We start from the raw sequence: 25,269 nt of genomic DNA, 5'->3' as shown, positions 1-25,269 counted from the left end.
CTGATGTCGGAAGTCAGAGATTTCCGATTTCCCAGTTCAGTTGTTATGATAGCGGCAAGAGCCCGTCGTCCACATTCCAAATAATACAGAGTGATAGGTAATTTCGGTGATGGCTGTGGAGAACAACATTTTTGTCAATATGTGATTGGTCCACGTTCAATTAATGGGCGTAAATTATATGACATCGTATTAAGGGGACCTAATTGAGTCGTCGAGTACTAGTTGTTGTAGTCAAAACAATGTGGAAGTCAATGTTCTTTTTTAAATTATTACTGATTGATTGATCTGTTACTTACTGGTACCTGTTTTTCTTGATTTGAGCGAGTTCTTAGCTTTACTTTATGTAAGTAATGTTTGTGACGCTACATATATTTTTAATATGTAACCCAGGGACTACAGATGAAAATTAGCAAACGGGCTAAATCTGGCACATTTCTAGAAATGTTAATTGATGTGAATTGTCCCTGTCAAATACATAAAATAAATAAGTGCGGGGAAAACACTATTGAATGGGTGATATTTCAAAATGAACATGATCAACAGTTAACCACTTTATTTTGTGACCCTCACCCTTATTGCTTGCCACCTACATTGATAAACATATTCATTTCGTGTGTTGATTGACATTTTATTAAAAAAATATATATAATTTACAATTCTCTTCTTCCTCCTCCCCTTCTCTCACATGACTTGTGATGTGTATCACATGATTTCTTCCCTGAGGATACAGACAGTGCAAAGAAAATGGCTGCGTTCTTACAGTGGAGACGATTTGTGTTTTTTGATAAAGAGACCGTGAAGGACGCTGGAGATAATGGGAAGAACTTTGTCCTCCCGGTTGGCATATCTGCATGTGACTCGGGCCGGGGCCACATCGTTCTTGGAGATATCCTTTCGGTGGTTTCCATGATGTTAACATAGCATGGTTAATTTAGTTGGTCAATTCTAGCTAACGAACTTGCTAACCAGACATCCCTCTCAAGCAGTCTTAACATTTTAAGCAAGTTAACTAAGAACGTTAATGAAATTGAGTTTATATGCCCAAATTATGCTCTTTGGATGGCTGCAAGTAAGGAAAATATTATTGCTATACATGATAGCTATACATACATCCTTCCGGAGACACCTGAAACCCCACCTCTTTCAGGAATACCTAGGATAGGATAAAGTAATCCTTCTCACCCCCTTAAAAGATTTAGATGCACTATTGTAAAGTGGCTGTTCCACTGGATGTCTTAAGGTGAACGCACCAATTTGTAAGTCGCTCTGGATAAGAGCGTCTGCTAAATGACTTAAATGTAAATGTAAATGTAAATGCTAGCCGTACGACTAAGAAGAGTACATATTTACATTGCTTGTATTCATTACACTTCTTATTCCTATGGCTAATTTATATAAATTTTAAGAGTATTCGAACATGGCCCTGCCTTTGTAATTGTCTCCTCTATCCCTAACCATGCAAATGACAATTTGTCTCTCTTGATCTAAAATGATTATGCTTCCTTGAACCAGAATAAATTACATATGGACGGTCAGATCTGGTTTTTGACACGCTCCCTACAGTTGTCCTCCTTTCAGGCTTACAAGCTGAGAGTGACCCACCTGTACCAGCTCAAACAACACAGCATTTTGGTCACTGTTGGACAGGATGAGCAAGGAATTAACCCCCTGGTAAGACATTTAGTAGGATATATTTAATACTGACTATCAAAAAACAGTATTTTAGTTTCCTTGGTAGTTGTTTGTGGACTGTTACTAGAAACCCAGCTGTGTTACTGTTTGCCAGGTGAAGGTATGGAATCCGGACAAGCGTGACAGCGGGAATCCTCTGTGTACCAGAATATTCCCAGCAATTCCTGGGAACAAACCAACAGAGGTGTCTTGCCTCAGTGTACACGAGAACCTAAACTTTATGGCTATTGGTAAGTGGCAGTTCTTCAGTACTACCTATGTCGCCTATAGTTGAGATTTGGTTTTGACATTTGTGTTTGCTCCCTGTTATAAATTGATAATACCCATGTCATTGCAGGCTTCACAGATGGCAGTGTGGTGTTGACAAAGGGTGACATAACCCGGGACAGGCACAGTAAAACCCTGACACTGCATGAGGGCACCTGTCCAATCACGGGCCTCGCTTTCCGTCAGCAGAGCAAAGTCACTCACTTATTTGTTGCCACTCTGGAAAAAGTCCATGTAAGTCATTTGAGCTTTTCAAATGTCACTCTGATAAGTGAAATCCATAGAAACAAGTTTAAGATCAATTCAGGTTATTCATGTACAATTCAATATTTGACAGTGTCATATTTTCAAGGAGGATTTGAATTGATAGATTTGAAATGGCATTGACCCCATGCCTGTCGCCATACTACTTTTCCCTTGGAGCATGAGCACTAACTAACTTCTGTTTCATTTGGTGTTGTTTCCACCCCATGACTAGTGCTACACTTTGTCGGTGAAGGAGTACCCTAAACTGGAACTGGACACCCACGGCTGTGCGCTGCGTTGCTCTGCACTCACAGACCCCTCCCAGGACTCCCAGTTTATTGTCGCGGGGGATGAGTGTGTGTACCTTTACCAGCCTGATGAACGGGGGCCCTGTTTCGCTTTCGATGGGCACAAGCTACTGGCCCACTGGCACCGGGGCTACCTCCTGCTGCTCACCAGGGACACCAAGTCTCCCAACAAGTAAGAACAACTCTCTGAGGGTGGCACAGCAGCCATTTCTATTGAACGGGTCCCCTAAGGTTCAAGGCCAGGGTCAGTATGAGTCCTTATAAAGGTCAAAGGTTAGCCAGGTGTCATTTCCTTTTTTTATTGAAATGAAACGCAAGTCATTTTATACTAAATCAATTTATGTTGACTGTAAGTAGAAAGAAAAAAACAGTAATTTTTTGTTGTTGTGAAGAACACCCCTTAAAGATTCAACCAAACATGCATATTTTTAGGTGATATATTATCTCCTATGACAATGTATTGAATACAAGTTCTCTACTCAGGTCTGAATTTGGGAGTAGAGAGACATCTCCTTCGGAGAAACAAATCTTGACAATCTACGACCTGGACAACAAGTTCATTGCCTACAGCGCTTCCTTTGATGACATCATTGACGTTCTGGCTGAATGGGGCTCCTTCTACATCCTGACTCGGGATGGAAAAATGTTTGTGCTGCAGGAGAAAGACACTCAGACCAAGCTAGAGGTTAGCCAAAAATACACTGACTGACATCATGCCTTCTTTTCCCCTCCAATGTATTATGTTCAACTCCGCACCAGATTGAACTAGAAACTACAGGTTTCAGATCCCAAGTATTGTTTACTACCATTGTTCCCTGAACAAGGCACTTAACGCTTCAATCTGTCTTTAGATGCTCTTCAAGAAGAATCTGTTTGTGATGGCCATCAACCTGGCTAAGAGCCAGCACTTGGACAGTGACGGGCTGTCTGAGATTTTCAGGCAGTACGGTGACCACCTCTACGTGAAGGGTGACCACGATGGAGCCATCCAACAGTACATCCGGTATGATCTCATCCAGGGGTTGATGTATCTAACTTCAACTTCATAATACATAGATAATAATAATAATAATAATAATACTACATACAGTACCAGTAAACATTTTGGACACATTCAAGGGTTTTTCTTTATTTTTACTATTTTCTACATTTTCTTCACTATTATTCTACGAACTATGAAATAACACATATGAAATTATGTAGTAACCAAAAAAGTGTTAAACAAATCCAAATATATTTGAGATTCTTCAAAGTAGGCACCCTTTGACTTAATGACAGCTTTTGCACACTCTTGGCATTCTTTCAACCAGCTTCATGAGGAATGCTTTTCCAACAGTCTTGAAGGAGTTCCCACATATGCTGAGCACTTGTTGGCTGCTTTTCCTTCACTCTGCGGTTCAACTCATCCCAAACCATCTCAATTGGGTTGAGGTCGGGTGATTGTGGAGGCCAGGTCATCTGATGCAGCACTCCATCACTCTACTTCTCTGTCAAATAGCCCTTACACAGCCTGGAGATGTGTTTTGGGTCATTGTCCTGTTGAAAAATATATGAATGTCCCACTAAGCGCAAACCAGATAGGCTGGCGTATTGCTGTGGTAGCCATGCTGGTTAAGTTTGCCTTGAATTCTTAAGTAAATCACTGACAGTGTCACCAGCAAAGCACCCCCACACCATCTCCTTCATGCTTCACTGTAGGAACCACACATGCAGAGATCATCCGTTCACCTACTCTGCGTCTCACAAAGACAAGGTGTTTGGAACCAAAAATCTCAAATTTGGACTCATCCGGCCATGTGTTTCTTGGCCCAGCAAGTCTCTTCTTATTGGTATCCCTTAGTAGTGGTTTCTTTGCAGCTATGTTTACGAACTTGGATGTACTGAAAGCTACCCACCCTCGTCTTATTCAATCAAGTCCTGTTAACATGATCAACAAGTTGCTTTTTTGCTAATCCTTAAGCATTTAGATTGTCAGTTGGATTCTTGGTGGGGATTTGTGAGAGGTCAGTGTTCCCACTACCGTTGTATAGGCAAGGTGGGCTCTCCCAACTCAATTGCTTTAAATCGAACATGTTGGTATCAGAGAAAAACAATGAAATGGAAAATCTACTGGTGTTTAATTAAAAGAGAAAATGGGTTTTGTGCTCCAACAATGGGAGTAGACTGGCTGCCTGAAGTAAACACTGAATGCAGACAGAAGGCAGCACCAAAAGCCTCTGCTGTTGTGTTCCATAAAATGTATATTGAAAACGCAACCTTTTTCCACTTCCTCCCTCAGCACAATCAGGAAGCTGGAGCCTTCTTACGTAATCCGGAAGTTTCTGGATGCTCAGAGGATCCACAACCTGACGGCCTACCTCCAGGCCCTGCACCGGCAGTCGCTGGCCAATGCCGACCACACCACCCTGCTGCTCAACTGCTACACCAAGCTCAAGGACAGCTCTAAGCTTGAAGAGTTCATCAAGGTTAGCATTTAAACTGTAAGCCAAGGGTTAGTTAACTGTGTGTGCAGGGGAGTTAACTGTGTGTGCAGGCTTTCATTCCGGGGGTTCAGATAATCATGGTTCCGACTTAGAGGTCGACCGACTATGATTTTTCACTAGCGATACCGATTATTGGAGGACCCAAAAAAAGCAGATACTGAATAATTGGACAATTTATATATACATATACAGTTGAAGTCGGAAGTTTACATACACTTATGTTGGAGTCATTAAAACTACTTTTTCAACCACTCCACAAATTTCTTGTTAACCAATTATAGTTTTGACAAGTCGGTTAGGACATCTACTTTGTGCATGACACAAGTAATTTTTCCAACAATTGTTTACTGACCGATCATTTCACTTATAATTCACTGTATCACAATTCCAGTGGGTCATAAGTTTACATACACTACATACACTGTGGATGTATTTCAAGGCCTACCTTCAAACTCAGTGCCTCTTTGCTTGACATCATGGGAAAATCAAAAGAAATCAGCCAAGACCTCAGAAAAAGAATTGTAGACCTCCACAAGTCTGGTTCATGCTTGGGAGCAATTTCCAAATGCCTGAAGGTACCACGTTCATCTGTACAAACAATAGTACGCAAGAATAAACACCATGGGACCACGCAGCCGTCATACAGCTCAGGAAGGAGACGCGTTCTGTCTCCTAGAGATGAATGTACTTTGGTGCGAAAAGTGAAAATCAATCCCAGAACAACAGCAAAGGACCTGTTTTATCCACAGTAAAAACGAGTCCTATATTGACATAACCTGAAAGGCCGCTCGGCAAGGAAGAAGACACTGCTTCAAAACCAGCCAGACTATGGTTTGGAACTGCACATGGGGAAAAAGATCGTACTTTTTGGAGAAATTTCCTCTGGTCTGATGAAACAAAATTAGAACTGTTTGGCCATAATGACCATTGTTATGTTTGGAGGAAAAAGGGGGATGCTTGCAAGCCGAAGAACATCATCCCAACCATGAAGCACGGGGGTGGCAGCATCATGTTGTTGGGGTGCTTTGCTGCAGGAGGGACTGGTGCGCTTCACAAAATGAGGTAGGAAAATTATAAGGCTATATTGAAGCAACATCTTGAGATCAGTCAGGAAGTTAAAAGCTTGGTCGCAAATGGGTCTTCCAAATGGACAATGACCCCAAGCATACTTCCAAAGCTGTGGCAAGATGGCTCAAGCACAACAAAGTCAAGGTATTGGAGTGGCCATCATAAGCCTTGATCTAAAATGGCCCCGGGAGAAATGGCAGCAGTTTTACAGGCGCCCAACTAATTGTGCTATTATGTGTTCGTGTTATTTTTAATTTATTTTGTACATAATATTTCTGCAACCTTCTCTTAGGGCAAAAAAAGAGCTTCTGGATATCAGGACAGCGATCACTTACCTTGGATTAGACAAAGATTTTTTTCTTCAACAAGCAGGATGCACAGGACATTCTCCAAACACCCGACAAGGCCAACATCCCAGTTATTTGCAAGAGGAAGAGACGCAGGTACAGAGGACACAGAGCGGGATGCCTCGCAAGGATCTGCAGAAGGCGAGTGGGAAGGCTGCAGTTAATGTCAATATTACTCGCCAACGTGCAATCATTGGACAATAACGAATATCCTAAAAACGGGACATCAACTGTAATATCTTATGTTTCACAGAATTGCGGCTGAAGGATTAAATGGATATTAAGCTAGCGGGATATATGCTGCACCGGCAACATAGAACAGCAGGACAAGGGGGGGTGGTCTGGAGGACGAGGGGGGCGGTCTGTGCATATTTGTAAATAACAGCTGGTGCACGAAATCTAAGGAAGTCTTTAGATTTTGCTCGCCTGAGGTAAAGTATCTCGTGATAAATAGCAGACCACACTACTTTCCTAGGGTGGTATCATCGCTGTTTATTTACCACCACAGATGATGCTGGCACTAAAACCGCACTCAGTCAGCTGTATAAGGAAATAAGCCAACAGGAAACCACTCACCCAGAGGTGGCGCCTCTAGTGGCCAGAGACTTTAATGCAGGGAAACTTAGAACTGATTTATCTAATTTCCACCAACGTGTTAAATGTGTAACCAGAGGGGAGAAAACATTATAGATCACCTGTACTCCACACACAGGGATGTGTACAAAGCTGTCCCTCGCCCTCCGTTTGGAAAATCCAACCACAATTCTATCCTCCTGATTCCTGCTTTCATACAAAAATTAAAGCAGGAAGCACCAGTGACTCGATCTATAAAAAAGTGTTCAGATGAAGTAGATGCTAAACTACAGGACTGTTTTGCTGTCACAGACTGGAACATGTTCCGGCATTCTTCCAATGGAATTAAGGAGTGCACCACATCAGTCACTGGCTTTATCAATAAGTGCATTGAGGACGTCGTCCCCACAGTGACTGTACGTACATACCCCAACCAGAAGCCATGGATTACAGGCAACATTCGCACTGAGCTAAAGGGTAGAGTTGCCCATTTTAAGGTGCTGTACTCTAACCCGGAAGCTTACAAGAAATCCTGCTATGCCCTGTGAGGAAAAACCATCAAACAGGCAAAGCGTCAATACAGGGTAAGATTGAATCATACTACACCGGCTCCGACGCTCGTCTTATGTGGCAGGGCTTGTAAACTATTACAGACTACATTTACATTTACATTTAAGTCATTTAGCAGACGCTCTTATCCAGAGCGACTTACAAATTGGTGCATTCACCTTATGACCTCCAGTGGAACAGTAGTGCATCTAAATCTTTTCAGGGGGAGGGGGGGTGAGAGGGATTACTTTATCCTATCCTAGGTATTCCTTAAAGAGGTGGGGTTTCAGGTGTCTCCGGAAGGTGGTGATTGACTCCGCTGTCCTGGCGTCGTGAGGGAGTTTGTTCCACCATTGGGGGCCAGAGCAGCGAACAGTTTTGACTGGGCTGAGCGGGAACTGTACTTCCTCAGTGGTAGGGAGGCGAGCAGGCCAGAGGTGGATGAACGCAGTGCCCTTGTTTGGGTGTAGGGCCTGATCAGAGCCTGGAGGTACTGAGGTGCCGTTCCCCTCACAGCTCCGTAGGCAAGCACCATGGTCTTGTAGCGGATGCGAGCTTCAACTGGAAGCCAGTGGAGGGAGCGGAGGAGCGGGGTGACGTGAGAGAACTTGGGAAGGTTGAACACCAGACGGGCTGCGGCGTTCTGGATGAGTTGTAGGGGTTTAATGGCACAGGCAGGGAGCCCAGCCAACAGCGAGTTGCAGTAATCCAGACGGGAGATGACAAGTGCCTGGATTAGGACCTGCGCCGCTTCCTGTGTGAGGCAGGGTCGTACTCTGCGGATGTTGTAGAGCATGAACCTACAGGAACGGGCCACCGCCTTGATGTTAGTTGAGAACGACAGGGTGTTGTCCAGGATCACGCCAAGGTTCTTAGCGCTCTGGGAGGAGGACACAATGGAGTTGTCAACCGTGATGGCGAGATCATGGAACGGGCAGTCCTTCCCGGGAGGAAGAGCAGCTCCGTCTTGCCGAGGTTCAGCTTGAGGTGGTGATCCGTCATCCACACGGATATGTCTGCCAGACATGCAGAGATGCGATTCGCCACCTGGTCATCAGAAGGGGAAAGGAGAAGATTAATTGTGTGTCTGCATAGCAATGATAGGAGAGACCATGTGAGGTTATGACAGAGCCAAGTGACTTGGTGTATAGCGAGAATAGGAGAGGGCCTAGAACAGAGCCCTGGGGGACACCAGTGGTGAGAGCACGTGGTGTGGAGACGGATTCTCGCCACGCCACCTGGTAGGAGCGACCTGTCAGGTAGGACGCAATCCAAGCGTGGGCCGCGCCGGGAGATGCCCAACTCGGAGAGGGTGGAGAGGAGGATCTGATGGTTCACAGTATCGAAGGCAGCCGATAGGTCTAGAAGGATGAGAGCAGAGGAGAGAGAGTTAGCTTTAGCAGTGCGGAGCGCCTCCGTGATACAGAGAAGAGCAGTCTCAGTTGAATGACTAGTCTTGAAACCTGACTGATTTGGATCAAGAAGGTCATTCTGAGAGAGATAGCGGGAGAGCTGGCCAAGGACGGCACGTTCAAGAGTTTTGGAGAGAAAAGAAAGAAGGGATACTGGTCTGTAGTTGTTGACATCGGAGGGATCGAGTGTAGGTTTTTCAGAAGGGTGCAACTCTCGCTCTCTTGAAGACGGAAGGGACGTAGCCAGCGGTCAGGGATGAGTTGATGAGCGAGGTGAGGTAAGGGAGGAGGTCTCCGGAAATGGTCTGGAGAAGAGAGGAGGGGATAGGGTCAAGCGGGCAGGTTGTAGGGCGGCCGGCCGTCACAAGACGCGAGATTTCATCTGGAGAGAGAGGGAGAAAGAGGTCAGAGCACAGGGTAGGGCAGTGTGAGCAGAACCAGCGGTGTCGTTTGACTTAGCAAACGAGGATCGGATGTCGTCGACCTTCTTTTCAAAATGGTTGACGAAGTCATCTGCAGAGAGGGAGGAGGGGGGGAGGGGGAGGAGGATTCAGGAGGGAGGAGAAGGTTGCAAAGAGCTTCCTAGGGTTAGAGGCAGATGCTTGGAATTTAGAGTGGTAGAAAGTGGCTTTAGCAGCAGAGAGAGAAGAGGAAAATGTAGAGAGGAGGGAGTGAAAGGATGTCAGGTCCGCAGGGAGGCGAGTTTTCCTCCATTTCCGCTCGGCTGCCCGGAGCCCTGTTCTGTGAGCTCGCAATGAGTCGTCGAGCCACGGAGCGGGAGGGGAGGACCGAGCCGGCCTGGAGGATAGGGGACATAGAGAGTCAAAGGATGCAGAAAGGGAGGAGAGGAGGGTTGAGGAGGCAGAATCAGGAGATAGGTTGGAGAAGGTTTGAGCAGAGGGAAGAGATGATAGGATGGAAGAGGAGAGAGTAGCGGGGGAGAGAGAGCGAAGGTTGGGACGGCGCGATACCATCCGAGTAGGGGCAGTGTGGGAAGTGTTGGACTACAAAAGGGAAGCACAGTCACGAGCTGCCCAATGACACACTCTCTGTTTATCATATATGCACAGTCACTTTAACTATACATTCATGTACATACTACCTCAATTGGCCCCACCAACCAGTGACCCCGCACATTTGGCTAACCGGGTTCTCTGCATTGTCCCACCACCCTCCAACCCCTCTTTTACGCTACCGCTACTCTCTGTTTATCATGTATGCATAGTCACTTTAACCATATCTACATGTACATACTACCTCAATCAGCCCGACTAACCGGTGCCTGTATGTAGCCTCGCCACTGTTATAGCCTCACTACTGTTATAGCCTCACTACTGTATATAGCCTCGCTACTGTTATTTTTCACTGTCTTTTTACTGTTTTTTAGTTCTTACCTATTGTTCACCTAATACCTTTTTGCACTGTTGGTTAGAGCCTCTAAGTAAGCGTTTCACTGTTGTATTCGGTGCACATGACAAATAAACTTGGATTTGACCTCAATCCTAAAGAAATTGTGGGTAGAACTGAAAAAATGTGTGCAAGCAAGGGGGCCTACCAACCTGACTCAGTTACACCAGCTCTGTCAGGAGGAGTGGGCCAAAATTCACCCAACTTATTGTGGGAAGCTTGTGGAAGGCTACCTGAAACGTTTGACCCAAGTTAAACGATTTAAAGGCAATGCTACCAAATACTAATTGAGTGTATGTAAACTTCTAACCCACTGGGAATGTGATGAAAGAAATATAAGCTGAAATATACGGGCCGTTTTAGTGGCACTGTATTGTCCTCAAAGCGAGCAAAGAAGTTGTTTAGTCTGTCTGGGAGCAAGACGTCCTGGTCCAAGACTGTAGACGTCTGGGAGCAAGACTGTAGACCCTGCCACATACCTCTCGTGTCTGAGCTGTTGAATTGTGACTCTACTTTGTCTCTATACTGACGCTTAGCTTGTTTGATTGCCTTGCGGAGGGAATAGCTGCACTGTTTGTATTCGGTCATGTTTCCGGTCACCTTGCCCTGATTTAAAAGCAGTGGTTTGCGCTTTCAGTTTTGCGCAAATGCTGCCATCAATCCACAGTTTCTAGTTTGGGAATGTTTTAATAGACGCTGTCGGTACGACATCGCCGATGCACTTGCTAATAAACCCGCTCACCGACTCAGCGTATTCGTCAATGTTCGCCGCAATGCGGAACATATCCCAGTCCACGTGATCGAAGCAGTCTTGAAGCGTGCAATTCGATTGGTCGGACTACCATTTGACTAATGGATGTTCTTATAGGCACTTTAGTTTTGCCAGCCTAATCTCGGGAGTCGATAGGCTTGAAATCATGAACAGCGCATTGCATCAAGCATTGCTAAGAGCTGCTGGCAAACACAGGAAAGTGCTGTTTGAATGAATGCTTACGAGCCTGTTGCCTACCACTGCTCAGTCAGACAGCTTTATCACACAGAAATGCGAGCCTTTGGTCATTAATATGGTCAATTCCGGAAACTATAATTTTCGAAAACAAAACGTTTATTCTTTCAGTGAAATACAGAAACGTTACGTATTTTATCTAATGGATGGCAACCCCAAGTTTAATATTGCTGTTACATTGCACTACCTTCAATGTTTATGTCATAATTATGTGAAATTCTGGCAAATGAATTAGTCTTTGTTAGGAAGAAATGGTCTTCACAGTTTTTCGCGGCCCAAACTGCTGCATATATCCTGTCTCTGCTTGCACTGAACGCAAGAGAAGTGACACAATTTCCCTAGTTAATATTGCCTGCTAACATTAATATCTTAACTAAATATGCAGGTTTAAAAAAAATATATAGTTCTGTGTATTGATTTTAAGAAAGGCATTGATGTTTATGGTTAGGTACATTTGTGCAACGGTTGTGCTTTTTTTTCCTGAATGCGCTTTTGTTAAATCATCACCCGTTTGGCGAAATAGGCTGTAGGAAGTAGGCTGTGATTAGATGAGAAATTAACAGGCACCACATTGATTATATGCTACGCAGGACAAGCTAGTTAACCTAGTAATATCATCAACCATTTGTTTTTAACTAGTGATTATGTGAAGATTGTTAAAAAATAACAAAAAGTTTAATGATAGCTAGCAACTTACCTTGCCTTCTTGCAGCCACAAGGTCCTTTTGATGCTGCATTCGCGTAACAGGTGGTCAGCCTGCCACGCAATCTCCTCGTGGATTGCCATGCCAATTAATATGTCGATCTCTAGTCCAGACTTAAGTCTGGGAGTAGTCGAAGCAGATGTTTTAGTGATGGCCTGGAACAAAAGCATACACACCGAGTAGCTTTCCAGGATCATAATCATTGACCTGAGAAGGATTCCAGGGTTTCAGAATACTATTTTGGATTAGAAAATGATGATAGAAAACCTATTGCTGTGTATGGATATGGACAAGGAATGGACAGATACTGTATGTATGACATCATGCACAGAAGGTCTCAACGCTCTGACATCTCCTTTCCCATTCAACCCCCTTCAGAGCAGCGAGAGCGAGGTCCACTTCGACGTGGAGATTGCAATCAAGGTGCTGCGCCAGGCAGGCTACCACAGTCACGCAGTCTTCCTGGCTGAGAGGCACCAGCACCACAAGTGGTACTTGAAGATCCAGCTTGAGGACCTGAAGGTGAAAGAGACTAGAAAGTAATAGTGGATGTAGTAGTGTTAAGATTAGCTGTCTGAGCTAGATAAATGGACACCGGGTCCCCCCTGCTTACATGGCCTAACTGCCAGATCTCTTAATTTTGTCCCTGATAAAATAAGATAGAAGAGCTTTGAGTCTGTTTCAGGCTGTTGGACAATGTTGAAATGCGCAGCAATGTCATTTGACTGTGTTTAGATTACTGAGTCAAAATCTACATTTAAAGATAGTTGAAATATTTATCACATTGAGGGAATAAACACATTTTACAATTGATGATTATAATTGGACAAAGAACCTCTAATACCCTTGGGTAAAGTCTACCTGATTCGAACGAGCCTTTACTGAAATTCAAACCCCTTTGTTTCCCTCTATGTTCCATACAGAACTACCAGGAGGCTTTACGTTACATTGGACGACTTCCTTTCGACCAGGCAGAGAGCAACATGAAACGCTACGGCAAGACCCTGATGCACCACGTCCCCGACGGCACCACACTGCTTCTCAAGGGCCTGTGTACCGACTACCAGCCCAGCCGGGATGCCATGGAAAGAGACAGCCTGGACAGAGGCCCGGCGGTGGCCAAGAAGGTACGCCGTAAGCGGTTAACCTTAACAGGCGGCCTCACCTCCCGGGCAGCTGAGCACATTAGTCCTAGCGTTACTAGTCTAGCAGCATTAGCACTTTGGACTTGAAATCCTTTCTCTAATTAAATTGGCTTTATCAATTACGTGTAAGTAATACAGCTTATATTGATAAGGATGGTACTACTTCTAATGGTAATGATGATACAATGATGATAAAATGCATGTATCATGGATAATAATGGTGGTAATAGTACCAGCACTCACTGTACTTAACTTTATCTCCCAGGCAAATTCAGAGGAGTTCATCTCTGTGTTTGCTAATAACCCGCGGGAGCTAAGGGCCTTCCTGGAGCACATGATTGAGGTGGAGCCCTTCTCCTCTCAGGGGGTGTATGACACACTGCTAGAACTACGGCTGCAGGACTGGGCACATGAACAAGACTCTGAGGTGATGGGAACACAGACAATAATTTGTATGGAAAACTGCCACGTGTTCACTCAAACAACCTAAATTCACGTAGATATACATTTACCAAATGTTTCATATTAGATGACATACCTGCAGCCTAAATGATTTGTTATTACATTTTCTGAACAAACACCTTTCCTTACCTTTTTGTCTGGAGTATCAAATGTTTGGTTTTGTCTGGTCTTTCTGACTGTCCTCTTTCTATTTTGTCTGGCAGAGGAAGAAGGTCCTGCAGGGGGCAGCACTGTCCTTGCTGAGGAGCGACAACACCGTATTTGACAAGGCCCTCGTCCTGTGCCAGATGCACAACTTCAAAGAAGGGGTCCTATACCTCTATGAGAAGGGCAAACTGTGAGTATTCCTGTGTCTAAACCTCTCCAGTCTGAAACACAAGATCCCAATTCCAATATTTCTGCTTCTCCCTGAAGTCTACACTCGTTCAATAGAAAATGACTGAAGTGAAATTCACCAAGTGAAGTACTGCTAGAGTAAAGGTATTTGGTTTTAAATATACTTAAGTATCAAAAGTGCAAGTATAAATAATTTCAAATTCCTTTATATTAAACAAACAAGACGGCACCATTTTCTTGTTTTTTTTAATATGCATGTACGTATAGCTATCAGTACACTCCAACATAATTTACAAACCAAGCATGTGTGTTTAATCAGTCTGCCAGATCAGAGGCAGTAGGGATGATCTCTTGATAAGTGCGTGAACTGGACAATTTTCCTGTCGACTAAGCATTCAAAATGCAATAAGTTATTTTGGGTGTCAGGGAAAATGTATGAAGTAAAAAGCACGTTATTTTCTATAGGAATATTGTAAAGTAAAAGTTGTCAAATATAAATACTAAAGTACAGATACCCCAAAAAACTACTTAAGTGGTACTTTAAAGTATTTTTACACAAGTACTTTACACCACTGGACTTCTTGGACTTTATTGGTGTACTGATATTGTCAATGATGTAATTTGATTGATATAGTTGCTGATGTCCCTCTTTCTCTAGGTACCAACAGATCATGCACTACCACATGCAGAATGAGGAGTATGGCAAAGTGGTGGAGGCCTGCAAGCGCTACGGCGACCAGGAAGTATGCTTGTGGGAGCAGGCGCTGGGATACTTTGCCCGCAAAGAGGAGGACTGCAAGGCCTACATCAGCCAAGTCCTGGAGCACATCGATCAGAACAACCTGATGCCTCCCCTATTGGGTGAGCGTGAGCCAGTGGCTATATTTGCAGTTTTTCTCTGTATCTCTCCTTCTCTATAGATGAAGACTCTGGGGCTTTCTGTAGAGATTTGCCTACTAATCACTGCCTGAATTATATCAGACCTCACCAACTTAAAAGAAACTCAAACTTTCTTTGGGATATTTTTCCTCCACTTCCTGTCATTGAATGTCTCACTGGCTAGTGTTCAGTTCTATTTTGACGTCACATGCGCACATCCATGATGAACTTTCCAGGTTAAGTGAACCTTAACCCGGAAGTGCCTTCAGAAAGTATTTGCACCCCTCGACTTTTCCCACATTTTGTTGTTATAGTCTGAATTTAAAATGGGTTCAATTTAGATTTTGTCACTGGCATACATGCAATTCCTGAATTAATGTAAAAATTGAATTGTTCATTTTTCTTTTGGAACAAATTCATTACAAATGAAAAGCTGAAGTGTCTTAAGTCGATAAGTATTCAACCCCTTTGTTAAGTCACATATGTTGCATGGACTCACTCTGTGTGCAATAAGTGTTTTTCCAGATTTTTGAATGACTACCTCAACTCTATACCCTGCACGTACAATTATCCGTGAAGTTCCTCAGTTGAGCACTGAATTTCAAACACAGATTTAACCAGAGAGGTTTTCCAAATGAGAACAATGTTGTTGAGCCAGCCTCTGTTAAGTTACTCCACAATACTAACCTAATTGACAGTGAAAGAAGGAAGCCTGTACAGAATAAAAATATTCCAAAACATGCATCCTGTTTGCAACATGGCACTAAAGTAATACTGCAAAAAACTTTTGGTCCTGAATACAAAGTGTTATGATTTGGGAAAATCCAATACAACACATTACTGGGTACCACACTCCATATTTTCAAGCACAGTGGTGGCGGCATCATGTTATGGGTATGCTTGTAATTGTTAAGGATTGGGGAGTTTGTCAGGATAAAAAAAGAAACAGAATTGAGCTAAGCACAGGCAAAATCCTACAGGAAAACCTGGTTCAGTCTGCTTTCTACCAGACACTGTGAGATGAAATCACCTTTCAGCAGGACAATAACCTAAAACACAAGGCCAAATCTACACTGAAGTTTCTTACCAAAAAGACAGTGAATGTGGCAGAGTTCGTTTTGACTTAAATCTGCTTAAATCTATGGCAAGACTTAAAGGGTTGTCTAGCAATGATCAACAAGCAATTTGATAGACCTGGAATAATTTTGAAAAGAGTAATGGGCAAATGTTCCCAATCCAGGTGTGCAAAGCTCTTAGACTTACCCAGAAAGACTCACGGCTGTAATCGTTGCCAAAGGTGATTCTAACATGTATTGATTTGGGTGAGAATACTGATGTAAATTAGATATTTCTGTATTTAATTTTCAATAAATTAGCAAAAATGTCTAACATTTGTTTACACTTTGTCATTGTGTGTAGATGGATGAGGAACAAAAATATTTAGAATTCAGGCTGTAACACAACAAAATGTAGAACAAGTCTTTGGGGGTGTAAATACTTTCTGAAGGTACTGTATATGCTCATAGGAAAAGTACTTGCCACATTATTATAGCAGAGTGGGATCATTTTATTGGGCACTGTTGCTAAATTTGTGTGTGTGCACGCATGTCTATGCACGTGTTGGTCCACAGTGGTGCAGACCCTGGCACACAACTCCACAGCCACGCTGTCGGTCATCAAGGACTACCTGATCAACAAGCTGCAGAGGGAGAGCCAGCAGATTGAGGACGATGAGCGCAAGATCCGCCAGTACCGCGAGGAGACGGCCCACCTCCGCGCCGAGATCCAGGAACTCAGAAGCAGGTGAGGGACAGGACCATCCTAACCAAAGTCCAGTCCTAAAACAACACCTATCCCCTAGAGCTGGGTCTTGTTCAGTTTCCTCCATGTTCCATCCATCCAGTTCATCTGACATGTATAAGGGGTGAGAAGTGTCTAAGAAACACAATCTCAATTTGTTTGGTGGCTGCACTTCGATGCAAATTGTTACTGTACAAGGCTCCACATTAACGCTTGCCCGGCGCATGAAAAACGTTTTTTGGACAAGCAGATTATAGATTTAAGTTGTCTGAATGGACAAAAAGACACTCAAATCACAATGACAAACAATTAGGTTCCTCCAATCACAATTGGATCAAAGTGTCCTCTGGATGCGATGTGTTGCGCACTGTCCTCGCAATCTCTGCAGAGCGCATCGGAGTAGAATTATTGTAGGCCTGCATTGACCTGCACGAGCGGTATTTTTTTTTTTTAGACCAACGTGAGTTGATCATTGCTAGTTAGTGAGTTATTTGCCCAGTTATAGCACATTTTATGTTACACAGAAAACCCTGGAAAAGTCATGGTGTTTGTATCACCTGTGTGTGCGAGTGGGCCATTGCCAGAGAAAGAGAAATTGCAGCAGCAGGTAAAATATTGGTATACAACAGACTAACTAGATAACCAGCCAAACTACACAATAAGCTTTGAATTGGCTGTTTCGCTAGTTAACTATTTAGCTATTTGCATATATTAATGTAATTGTCATGTCCGGTGTCCTAAAACTTTCCACCGGTACTTGTGTATAACTGAAAATGACCGACACGCAGTTGAAACCAATGTTGCATACTCCGATTTGTAAAACTCCCTCAAGCCCTCAAAATTGGGTGTTGAAAATGTGTTCTGACATTGTTGGAAAGATGGCATTCTTCTCTATTCAATACGGGCCATTTACTTGTGCCAATGTAAAAAAAATATATTCTTAGAATAGCCTAATTGGCTTTCCAAGTGGCACAGCGGTCTAACGCTAAGAACACACCGACGGCGTCATTGCATTTTTGTACACCAGAATTACATTCATTTCCAATGAAACGCTGCGTTTGCCAAATCTCAAATCTCTTGCAGTATTGCGTTGCAGAGGCAGTTGCAGTGCCTTCGGTGTGGTGCATACATTGGGTTTATCGAACGTATGCGTCAAACTGTATGCATAGACAGCTTGACAGAAATGGTAGAAGTTGAAAATAAAGGAGAGCCGCACACTAAGAGCTCAGATGCAAAAAAATGTATTTCCAACTTTTCGACAGGCAAGCTGTCTTCATCAGGGTATAATCAAACACTGCAGGGTTACTCGTTTATATAGTGTCAAAAGACACACACAGAGGTGTCTAATCATGGCCAAGTATGGCCTAATATCATTGGTTAATTCTCAAATATTAAAATGACATGCAAAGAACATACAAAAAACAAATGAATAGCATACGATCATAGAATCAATTTAGACTACATAAGCCTACAAACAATTACAATGGCAAAGTCACAATAATCACAAGAATGGGTTCAGATCAAAGTCGACGTTGAGACCGAAGGGAGCAAGGGTCTTTAAATGAACAAATGAACATTTTAACAATAAGTTATCGAGGTCACACCCTCTCCTAGGGAGGGTGACATGTTCGATGCCAATATAACGCAGAGACGATATCGAGTGGTTTGCTTCAAAAAAGTGGGTCGTAACTGGGTAAGTCGAGTTTTTGCACCTAATGGTGCTACGATGCTCTGAAATACGTACTTTTAATTTGCGCTTTGTTTTACCCACATAATTTTTACCACAAAGGGCAAGTTATAAGATAAATAACTGCCTTGTGGAGAACGTAATAACACCTTTGATTGGGATCTGTTTCCCTGTTTGGGGGTGTTTGAAGGATCTTCATTTGTAAGTGCCATTGCATTGAGCACAGCCATTACACTTGTAGTTTCCATCCAGTAGGGGCGCAAATACACATTGTGCAGGGATATGTTGGGGTGGTAAATCAGTGTACCAATTGGTCTCTGAGATTTCTGCCCCGTGAGAATACGACCAAGGGAAGGTCAGAAAACACATTACCGAGACGATCGGATTTAAGAATGTGCCAGTGTTTGAACAATTCCCTTAATTTGTTCAGAGCACTTAGAATAGCGGGTAGTTAGAACGCAAGAATACTTATTATTGACTGACCTTGAAAAAACTCAAAACAAAACATGACCTTTCTCAATGGCAGTATTAATCTGATCATTTTTGTACCTCCTCTCCTTGAATTTTCTTTGCGTCTCAGCTTTGTTTTTGTTTTTTGCAAATTCTTTTGATTTGACAGAATTGGCTGTAAGGCAAACTATTTTTCAAGGGAAGTGGGTGACAACTGTCAGCCCTCGACAAACTGTTACGATCAGTAGGTTTCCTGTAAAGATTAGTGTATGGAACATTATTTTCACACAAGATCAGAAGATCAAGAAAACTGATTTGACGTGTATCAGATTGCATTGTAAATCTCAAATTTGAATGTTGAACTTTTGTTGCATGCATATCCAGATGACGATGCGTACTATTTTGCGCAGTGACACTGTCTGTGTGTTCAAAGTGTAAGGCAGCTTGAGGTGTCACTACAGCCCCAGGTTCAATCCCAGGCTGTATCATAGCCGGCCGTGACCGGGAGACCAATGAGGTGGTGCACAATTTGCCCAGCGTCGTCTGGGTTAAGGGAGGGTTTGGCCGGCCGGGATTTCCTTGTCCCGTCGTGCTGTAGCGACTCCTTGTTGCGGGCCAGGCGCCGACATCGGTCGCCAGTTGGACAGTGTTTCCTCCGACACATTGGTGTAGCTGGCTTCCGGGTTAAGCTAGCAGTGCGGCTTGGCAGGGTCGTGTTTCGGACGAAGCATTGTTCTCGACCTTTGTCTCTCCCGATTTCCGTAGGGGAGTTGCAGTGATAGGACAAAACTCTTAACTACCAATTTCATATCCCGAAAAAGGGGTAAAAAGTACCTAAAAGAAAAACCTAATTGACAAGTAACTCCTATGCTGTCAAGGTCTCCCCTGAAAACGTAATATTCTAGACGTGTAAATATACTGAACAAAAATATAAATACAACAATTTCAATGTTTTTACAAAGTTACAGTTTTATATATAAGAAAATAAGTCAATTGAAATATATTAATTAGGCTCTAATCTATGGATTTCACATGACTGGGCAGGGGTGCAGCCATTGGTGGACCTGGGAGGGCATGTGCCTAGATCCCCAGTGGGTGGGGAGCCAGGCACTTGCCCTCCCAGGTCCAGCCAATCAGAATTATTTTTCCTGACCAGAAATACTTCTCAGTTTCATCAGCTCTCCGGGTGGCTGGTCTCAGCTAATCACGCAGGTGAAGCAGCTGGATGTGGAGATCCTGGGCTGAAGTTGTTACCTGTGGACTGTGGTTGTGAGTCCGGTTGGACGTACTGACATATTTGATAAAATGATGGAGGCAGCTTATGGTAAAGAAATGAACATTCAATTCTCTGGCAACAGCTCTGGTGGACTTTTCTGCAGTCAACATGCCAATTGCACACTCCCTCAACTTGAGACATCGTGGGCATTGTGTTGTGTGACAACTATTCATTTTAGAGTGGTATTTTATTGTCCCCAGCACAAGCCGCACCTTAGTATTGATCATACTGTTTAATCGGCTTCTTGATATACCACACCTGTCAGGTGGATGGATTATCTTGGCAAAGGAGAAATGCTCACTAACAGGGATATAAACAAATTTGTGCACTATTTGAGAGAAATAAGCTTTTTGTGCATATGGAAAATGTCTGTGATCTTTTACTTCAGTTCATGAAACATGGGACTAACACTACATGTTGCATTCATATTTTTGTTCAGTATAGATTAACTTGTTTTAGTTAGCTACTTTGCTTTGAAGTCGCCCACCTTAGCCATTTGATCCCTGGTTCATTAAATGAGGGAATTACTTTATAAAGACAAACAGTATTTGGTTATAATTGTAATGTTGCAAGGTGGATTGTTGGCCGGATGTGCAGGATTTTGCTCCAGCCCTGCTCTAACACACCAGATTGCACAAAAAATCAGCTGCTCAACAGGACCTTGATAAGCTGACTCGGGTATGTTTGAGCAGGGTTGGATCAAAGTCCTGCACACTCAGTAGCGCTTCAGATGGAGGGTTATATATAGTAGCCTATCAGTGCAGTATTTTACTTCATGGAGGGTTAAGTGCCTTGCTCAAGGCCACACCGGCAGGTGATATAATACATGGGATCAGAGACCAGCAGCTTTCTATTGTTAATACCAGTGATTAATAATTATTTTGATTTTGTGAAGTGGTTCCTTGCATCATACAACACAATTTTGTCACCTTTTTGGCCCATGTTCTTACAGACCTTTTTTGGGGGAATAAGTGACTTGAGCTTTCAGACAAGTAAATAATGTGTCCTACTTGTCCAAAGAATAAATGGCTAAAAAAATTAATGTCAAGCCCTGCTGTATTTCGAATGCTTGATTTGAACTCACGAAGACCATTAATGAAACTGTACTGATTTTTCTTTTTTCTCTCTCACAGCGCAAAGATTTTCCAGAAGACCAAGTGCAGCATGTGCAACAGCCCCCTCGAGCTGCCCTCTGTTCACTTCCTGTGCAGTCACTCCTTCCACCAGCACTGCTTTGAGAGCTACGCCGAGAGTGAGGCCGAGTGTCCCACCTGCACACCGGAAAACCGGAAGGTCATGGACATGCTGCGGGCCCAGGACCAGAAACGAGACCTGCACGACCACTTCACCAGACAGGTGACACACACTGACAGCCCTAGTCACTCCACTTTCATCTTTGTGTGTTTGTTGAGCTGCCCAGTGACACGAGCCTACCAGATGAGCTAAACTTCTTCTATGCTCACTTAGAGGCAAATAACACTGAAACAGGCATGAGAGCACCAGCTGTTCCGGAAGACTGTGTGATCACTCTCTCCGCAGCCGATGTGAGTAAGGCCTTTTAAACAGGTCAACATTCACAAGGCTGCACAACCAGATGGATTACCAGGACGTATACTGCGAGCATGCACTGACCAACTGGCAAGTGTCTTCACTGACATGTTCAACTTCTCCTTCTCCTTGTCTGTAGTACCAGTACATGTTTTAAGCAGACCACCATAGTGCCTGTGCCCAAGAACACTAAGGTAACCTGCCTAAACGACTACCGACCCGTAGCACTCACGTCTGTAGCCATGAATTGCTTGCGACACTCATCAATAAGTTAAGGACCCTGGGTCTAAACACCTCCCTCTGCAACTGGATCCTAGACTTCCTGACGGGCTGCCCCCAGGTAATAAGGGTAGGTAATAACACATCCACCATGCTGATCCTCAAAACAGGGGCCCCTCAGGAGTGCGTGCTCAGTCCCCTCCTGTACTCCCTATTCACTCATTACTGCACGGCCAGGCACAACTCCAACACCATCATTAAGTTTGCTGATGACACAACAGTGGTAGGACTGATCACCGACAATGACGAGACAGCCTATTGGTAGGAGGCCAGAGACCTGGTTGGGTGGTGCCAGGACAACAACCTCTGCCTCAACGTGATCAAGACAAAGGAGATGATTGTGGACAACAGGAAAAGGCGGACCGAGCACACCCATTCTCATCGACGAGGTTGCAGTGGAGTAGGTTGAGAGCTTCAAGTTCATTGGTGTCCACATCACCAACAAACTAACATGGTCCAAGCACACCAAGACAGTCGTGAAGAGGGCACGACAAAACCTATTCCCTCTCAGGAGACTGAAAAGATTTGGCATGGGTCCTCAGAGCCTCAAAGTTCTACAGCTGCACCATCGAGAGCATCCTGATTGGTTGCATCACTGCCTGATATGGCAACTGCTCGGCCTCTGACCGCAAAGTACTACAGAGGGTAGTTTCTAACAGCCCAGTACATCACTGGGGCCAAGCTTCCTGCCATCTAGGACCTCTACCAGGCGGTATCAGAGAAAGACCAATAGATTTGTCAGACTCCAGCCACCCTAGTCATAGACTGTTCTCTCTTCTACCGCACGGCAAATGGTACAGGAGCGCCAAGTCTAGGTCCAAGAGGCTTCTAAACTCCTGAACATCTAATCAAATGGCTACCCAGACTATTTGCATCCCCCCCTCTTTTATACCGCTGCTACTCTCTGTTATCATCTATGCATAGTCACTGTAATAACTCTACCTACATGTACATACTACCTCAACTAACTCGGTACTCTGTACCGGTACCCCCCTGTATATAGTCTCGCTATTGTAATTTTACTTCTGCTCTTTAATTACTTGTTACTTTTATTTATTTTTCTTATCTGTATTTGTTTAAACTGCATTGTTGGTTAGGGACTCGTAAGTATGCATTTCAATGTAAGGTCTACACCTGTTTTATTCGGCGCATGTGACTAATAACATTTGATTTGATATTTTGTGGTAACTGCTGAGGGGGGTGACTAAAGTGAAAATACCCTCTGCTTGTCTTTTCTTGTTCTCTCTCGCTCCCTCTTTTGTGTTCAAGTATGTTTTATTGGCACATGACTTGAAACTACATCAAAGTTTTATATACTGTAGTAGTCAATAGTCATTCAATAAGATGTAGTAATAGTGCAACACTTAATCTATCAAGTCCAAAGATCAATATATAAAGTTCACTACTATAAGAGGAAAGTAAATTTAACACTTTTTTTTTCAGAACTGATGTGTACACTATCATTTCTTTATCCTGGCTCACTTATTTCTATGCATTTCAGCTGCGGTGCTCCAATGATGGTTTCTCCGTGGTGGCGGACTACTTTGGCCGTGGGGTGTTCAACAAGCTGACCCTGGTCACCGACCCGCCGGGCAGCAAGGTGGGGGTGGGAAGCCTGGAGGCAGACCTGCAGAGGGACCTACTCATCCACACTAAGAGGAACACTTGAGGGCCACAGGGCACAATGGATACAACAGCTTGCAACTGTACACTATTACCCTTTTCACACTATCATGCTGACCTAAACCAAGCTGGGCTGGCTCTGATATTTTATTTTCAGATTGTCCTTTTTAGCACAGTTGGTTTGTGTGGCTCGGCTTGGTTCAACTCCATTGTGTGAAAAGCCCTTAGGTTCTGTGTTTTACTGTCTGCTGCTCAAGCTAAGAATAAACTACTATACCCAGCCGCAATGGGGTCCCTGACCCATCGTGCTTTGTTCTGTAGTACACGATGCCACAATATTTAGTCAAGATGAATCAGTCATGCTCTTGTCGCAACACCAGTAAGAGATGTGTTGATAGTTTCTGTTTCTGATGCATGTTACACGTCTGTGCATCTGGGTTGTGTTTATTAGGTGAAATTAACAGAAAACGTTTTTGCAACGTGCAATGAATATGAGCATTACTTATTGTACAGGTAGTTGCTGTTTTCTTCAATATGGCACCTAATAAACAACCCTGGTCCAAGCACAGAGGTTCAGAATGAAGGGTGGTTGGGTGGATTTTGTTTTTATGCACTTGATTTATGTGCATTGTGTAATGTCTTTGAGCACTCTGTTAGAATTTGTCTTTTTTAAAAGAAGGCTATCTCTTGAAATGTGGCTTATTGATACTGGGAGTGTACAGATGCATTTTATTCCTTGTTGTGCCTTCTTGAAATGCTGTGTGCATGTATTTCTTTCCATATGAGATGTGTCATGCCATCTCATATTTGGATTTTATACCATGGCCTTGTTGAATACTCGTTTCTGATTGGCTTGAAGGGCATTCTCAAGCGTGCATTATTTCCCTATGAAGCACGGTATATCAGCATGTAAAATTATATCGCTATAGTTCATGCTTACATGTTTTGTTTGAGCTGGTTTTGAAACCAAAACTCGAATTGAAAACATCATTGAATTTGATGTTCATAATAGTATTCTAGGACTGATGGTTTGGTTAGCTAAACTAACATGTCTGTTTGGTTAGTTACTAACATGTCTGTTTGGTTACCATAGAAACTACTGTGGCTATCGAGTAAACTTACTAGGTACTTCAGTGGATGTTGAACACATTTCTACCAACACATTTCTAGTGGAAGCTATGCTTAATTATAGCCATGGTTTAAAATGGATAATCAACTCCGGGCTCTATGCATCCTCTGTAAAATATTGCAACTCCATGGACGGTCAGTTCCACTCAGCTAGGGCATAGTGGAACACACCTTACATGTCGTTCATTATCTTCCATAGAACGCATAGCCCCTCGTTAATTATCCCTTCCTTATAAAAATGTAGTCCATCTCACACTTCACTTTTTAAAGTCTGAATTTGGCTAACCCTAAACATCATTAATGTCTTTAATACACTTCTCTTCAAGGTGACTTCCAGAAATGTACATGTTGTGGCTGGTGAAACATTTTGCCTAGATAGTGTGGTATCAACCAGTGATTCTGCAATGTCTTTGTATCAATCCACTAATGTTGTATATAGATTTGACCTGCACATTACCTGAATAATGAATGAACTAGCTACATGTCATATGCTTAGAATTCTAGTTCTATGCATTAGCATACTTGAAATGTGTCACAAATGATCTTGTTTAAAAATGTTTGTGCTTATCTAAATAAATGTGCACAGATACTCAA

At 43.3% G+C, this 25,269-nt stretch overlaps 1 protein-coding gene across 2 annotated transcripts in view; it reads left to right on the top strand.

The window, feature by feature from the left end:
* The window catches only part of vps11 (VPS11 core subunit of CORVET and HOPS complexes), a 25,751-nt gene extending 482 nt beyond the window's left edge, over positions 1–25,269 (top strand). The window contains exons 2-17 of one of the 2 annotated variants that reach the window (XM_065007263.1): positions 731–890; positions 1,527–1,671; positions 1,787–1,922; positions 2,030–2,193; positions 2,438–2,685; positions 2,997–3,198; positions 3,365–3,516; positions 4,792–4,978; positions 12,441–12,584; positions 12,986–13,189; positions 13,473–13,634; positions 13,873–14,006; positions 14,664–14,866; positions 16,516–16,687; positions 21,231–21,453; positions 23,426–25,269. In XM_065007263.1, the coding sequence (XP_064863335.1) occupies positions 745–890; positions 1,527–1,671; positions 1,787–1,922; positions 2,030–2,193; positions 2,438–2,685; positions 2,997–3,198; positions 3,365–3,516; positions 4,792–4,978; positions 12,441–12,584; positions 12,986–13,189; positions 13,473–13,634; positions 13,873–14,006; positions 14,664–14,866; positions 16,516–16,687; positions 21,231–21,453; positions 23,426–23,593 (2,790 nt within the window). In that variant the 5' untranslated portion in view covers positions 731–744 and the 3' untranslated portion in view covers positions 23,594–25,269. The remainder of the gene's footprint in view (positions 1–730; positions 891–1,526; positions 1,672–1,786; positions 1,923–2,029; positions 2,194–2,437; positions 2,686–2,996; positions 3,199–3,364; positions 3,517–4,791; positions 4,979–12,440; positions 12,585–12,985; positions 13,190–13,472; positions 13,635–13,872; positions 14,007–14,663; positions 14,867–16,515; positions 16,688–21,230; positions 21,454–23,425) is intronic. The other variant, XM_065007264.1, reaches the window with a different exon arrangement.

The sequence above is a fragment of the Oncorhynchus nerka genome, linkage group LG22 (genome assembly GCF_034236695.1).
Source record: "Oncorhynchus nerka isolate Pitt River linkage group LG22, Oner_Uvic_2.0, whole genome shotgun sequence".
NCBI lineage: Eukaryota > Metazoa > Chordata > Actinopteri > Salmoniformes > Salmonidae > Oncorhynchus > Oncorhynchus nerka.
The sequence above is the reverse complement of the archived record's forward strand: the minus strand, read 5'-3'. Positions and strand labels throughout refer to the sequence as shown.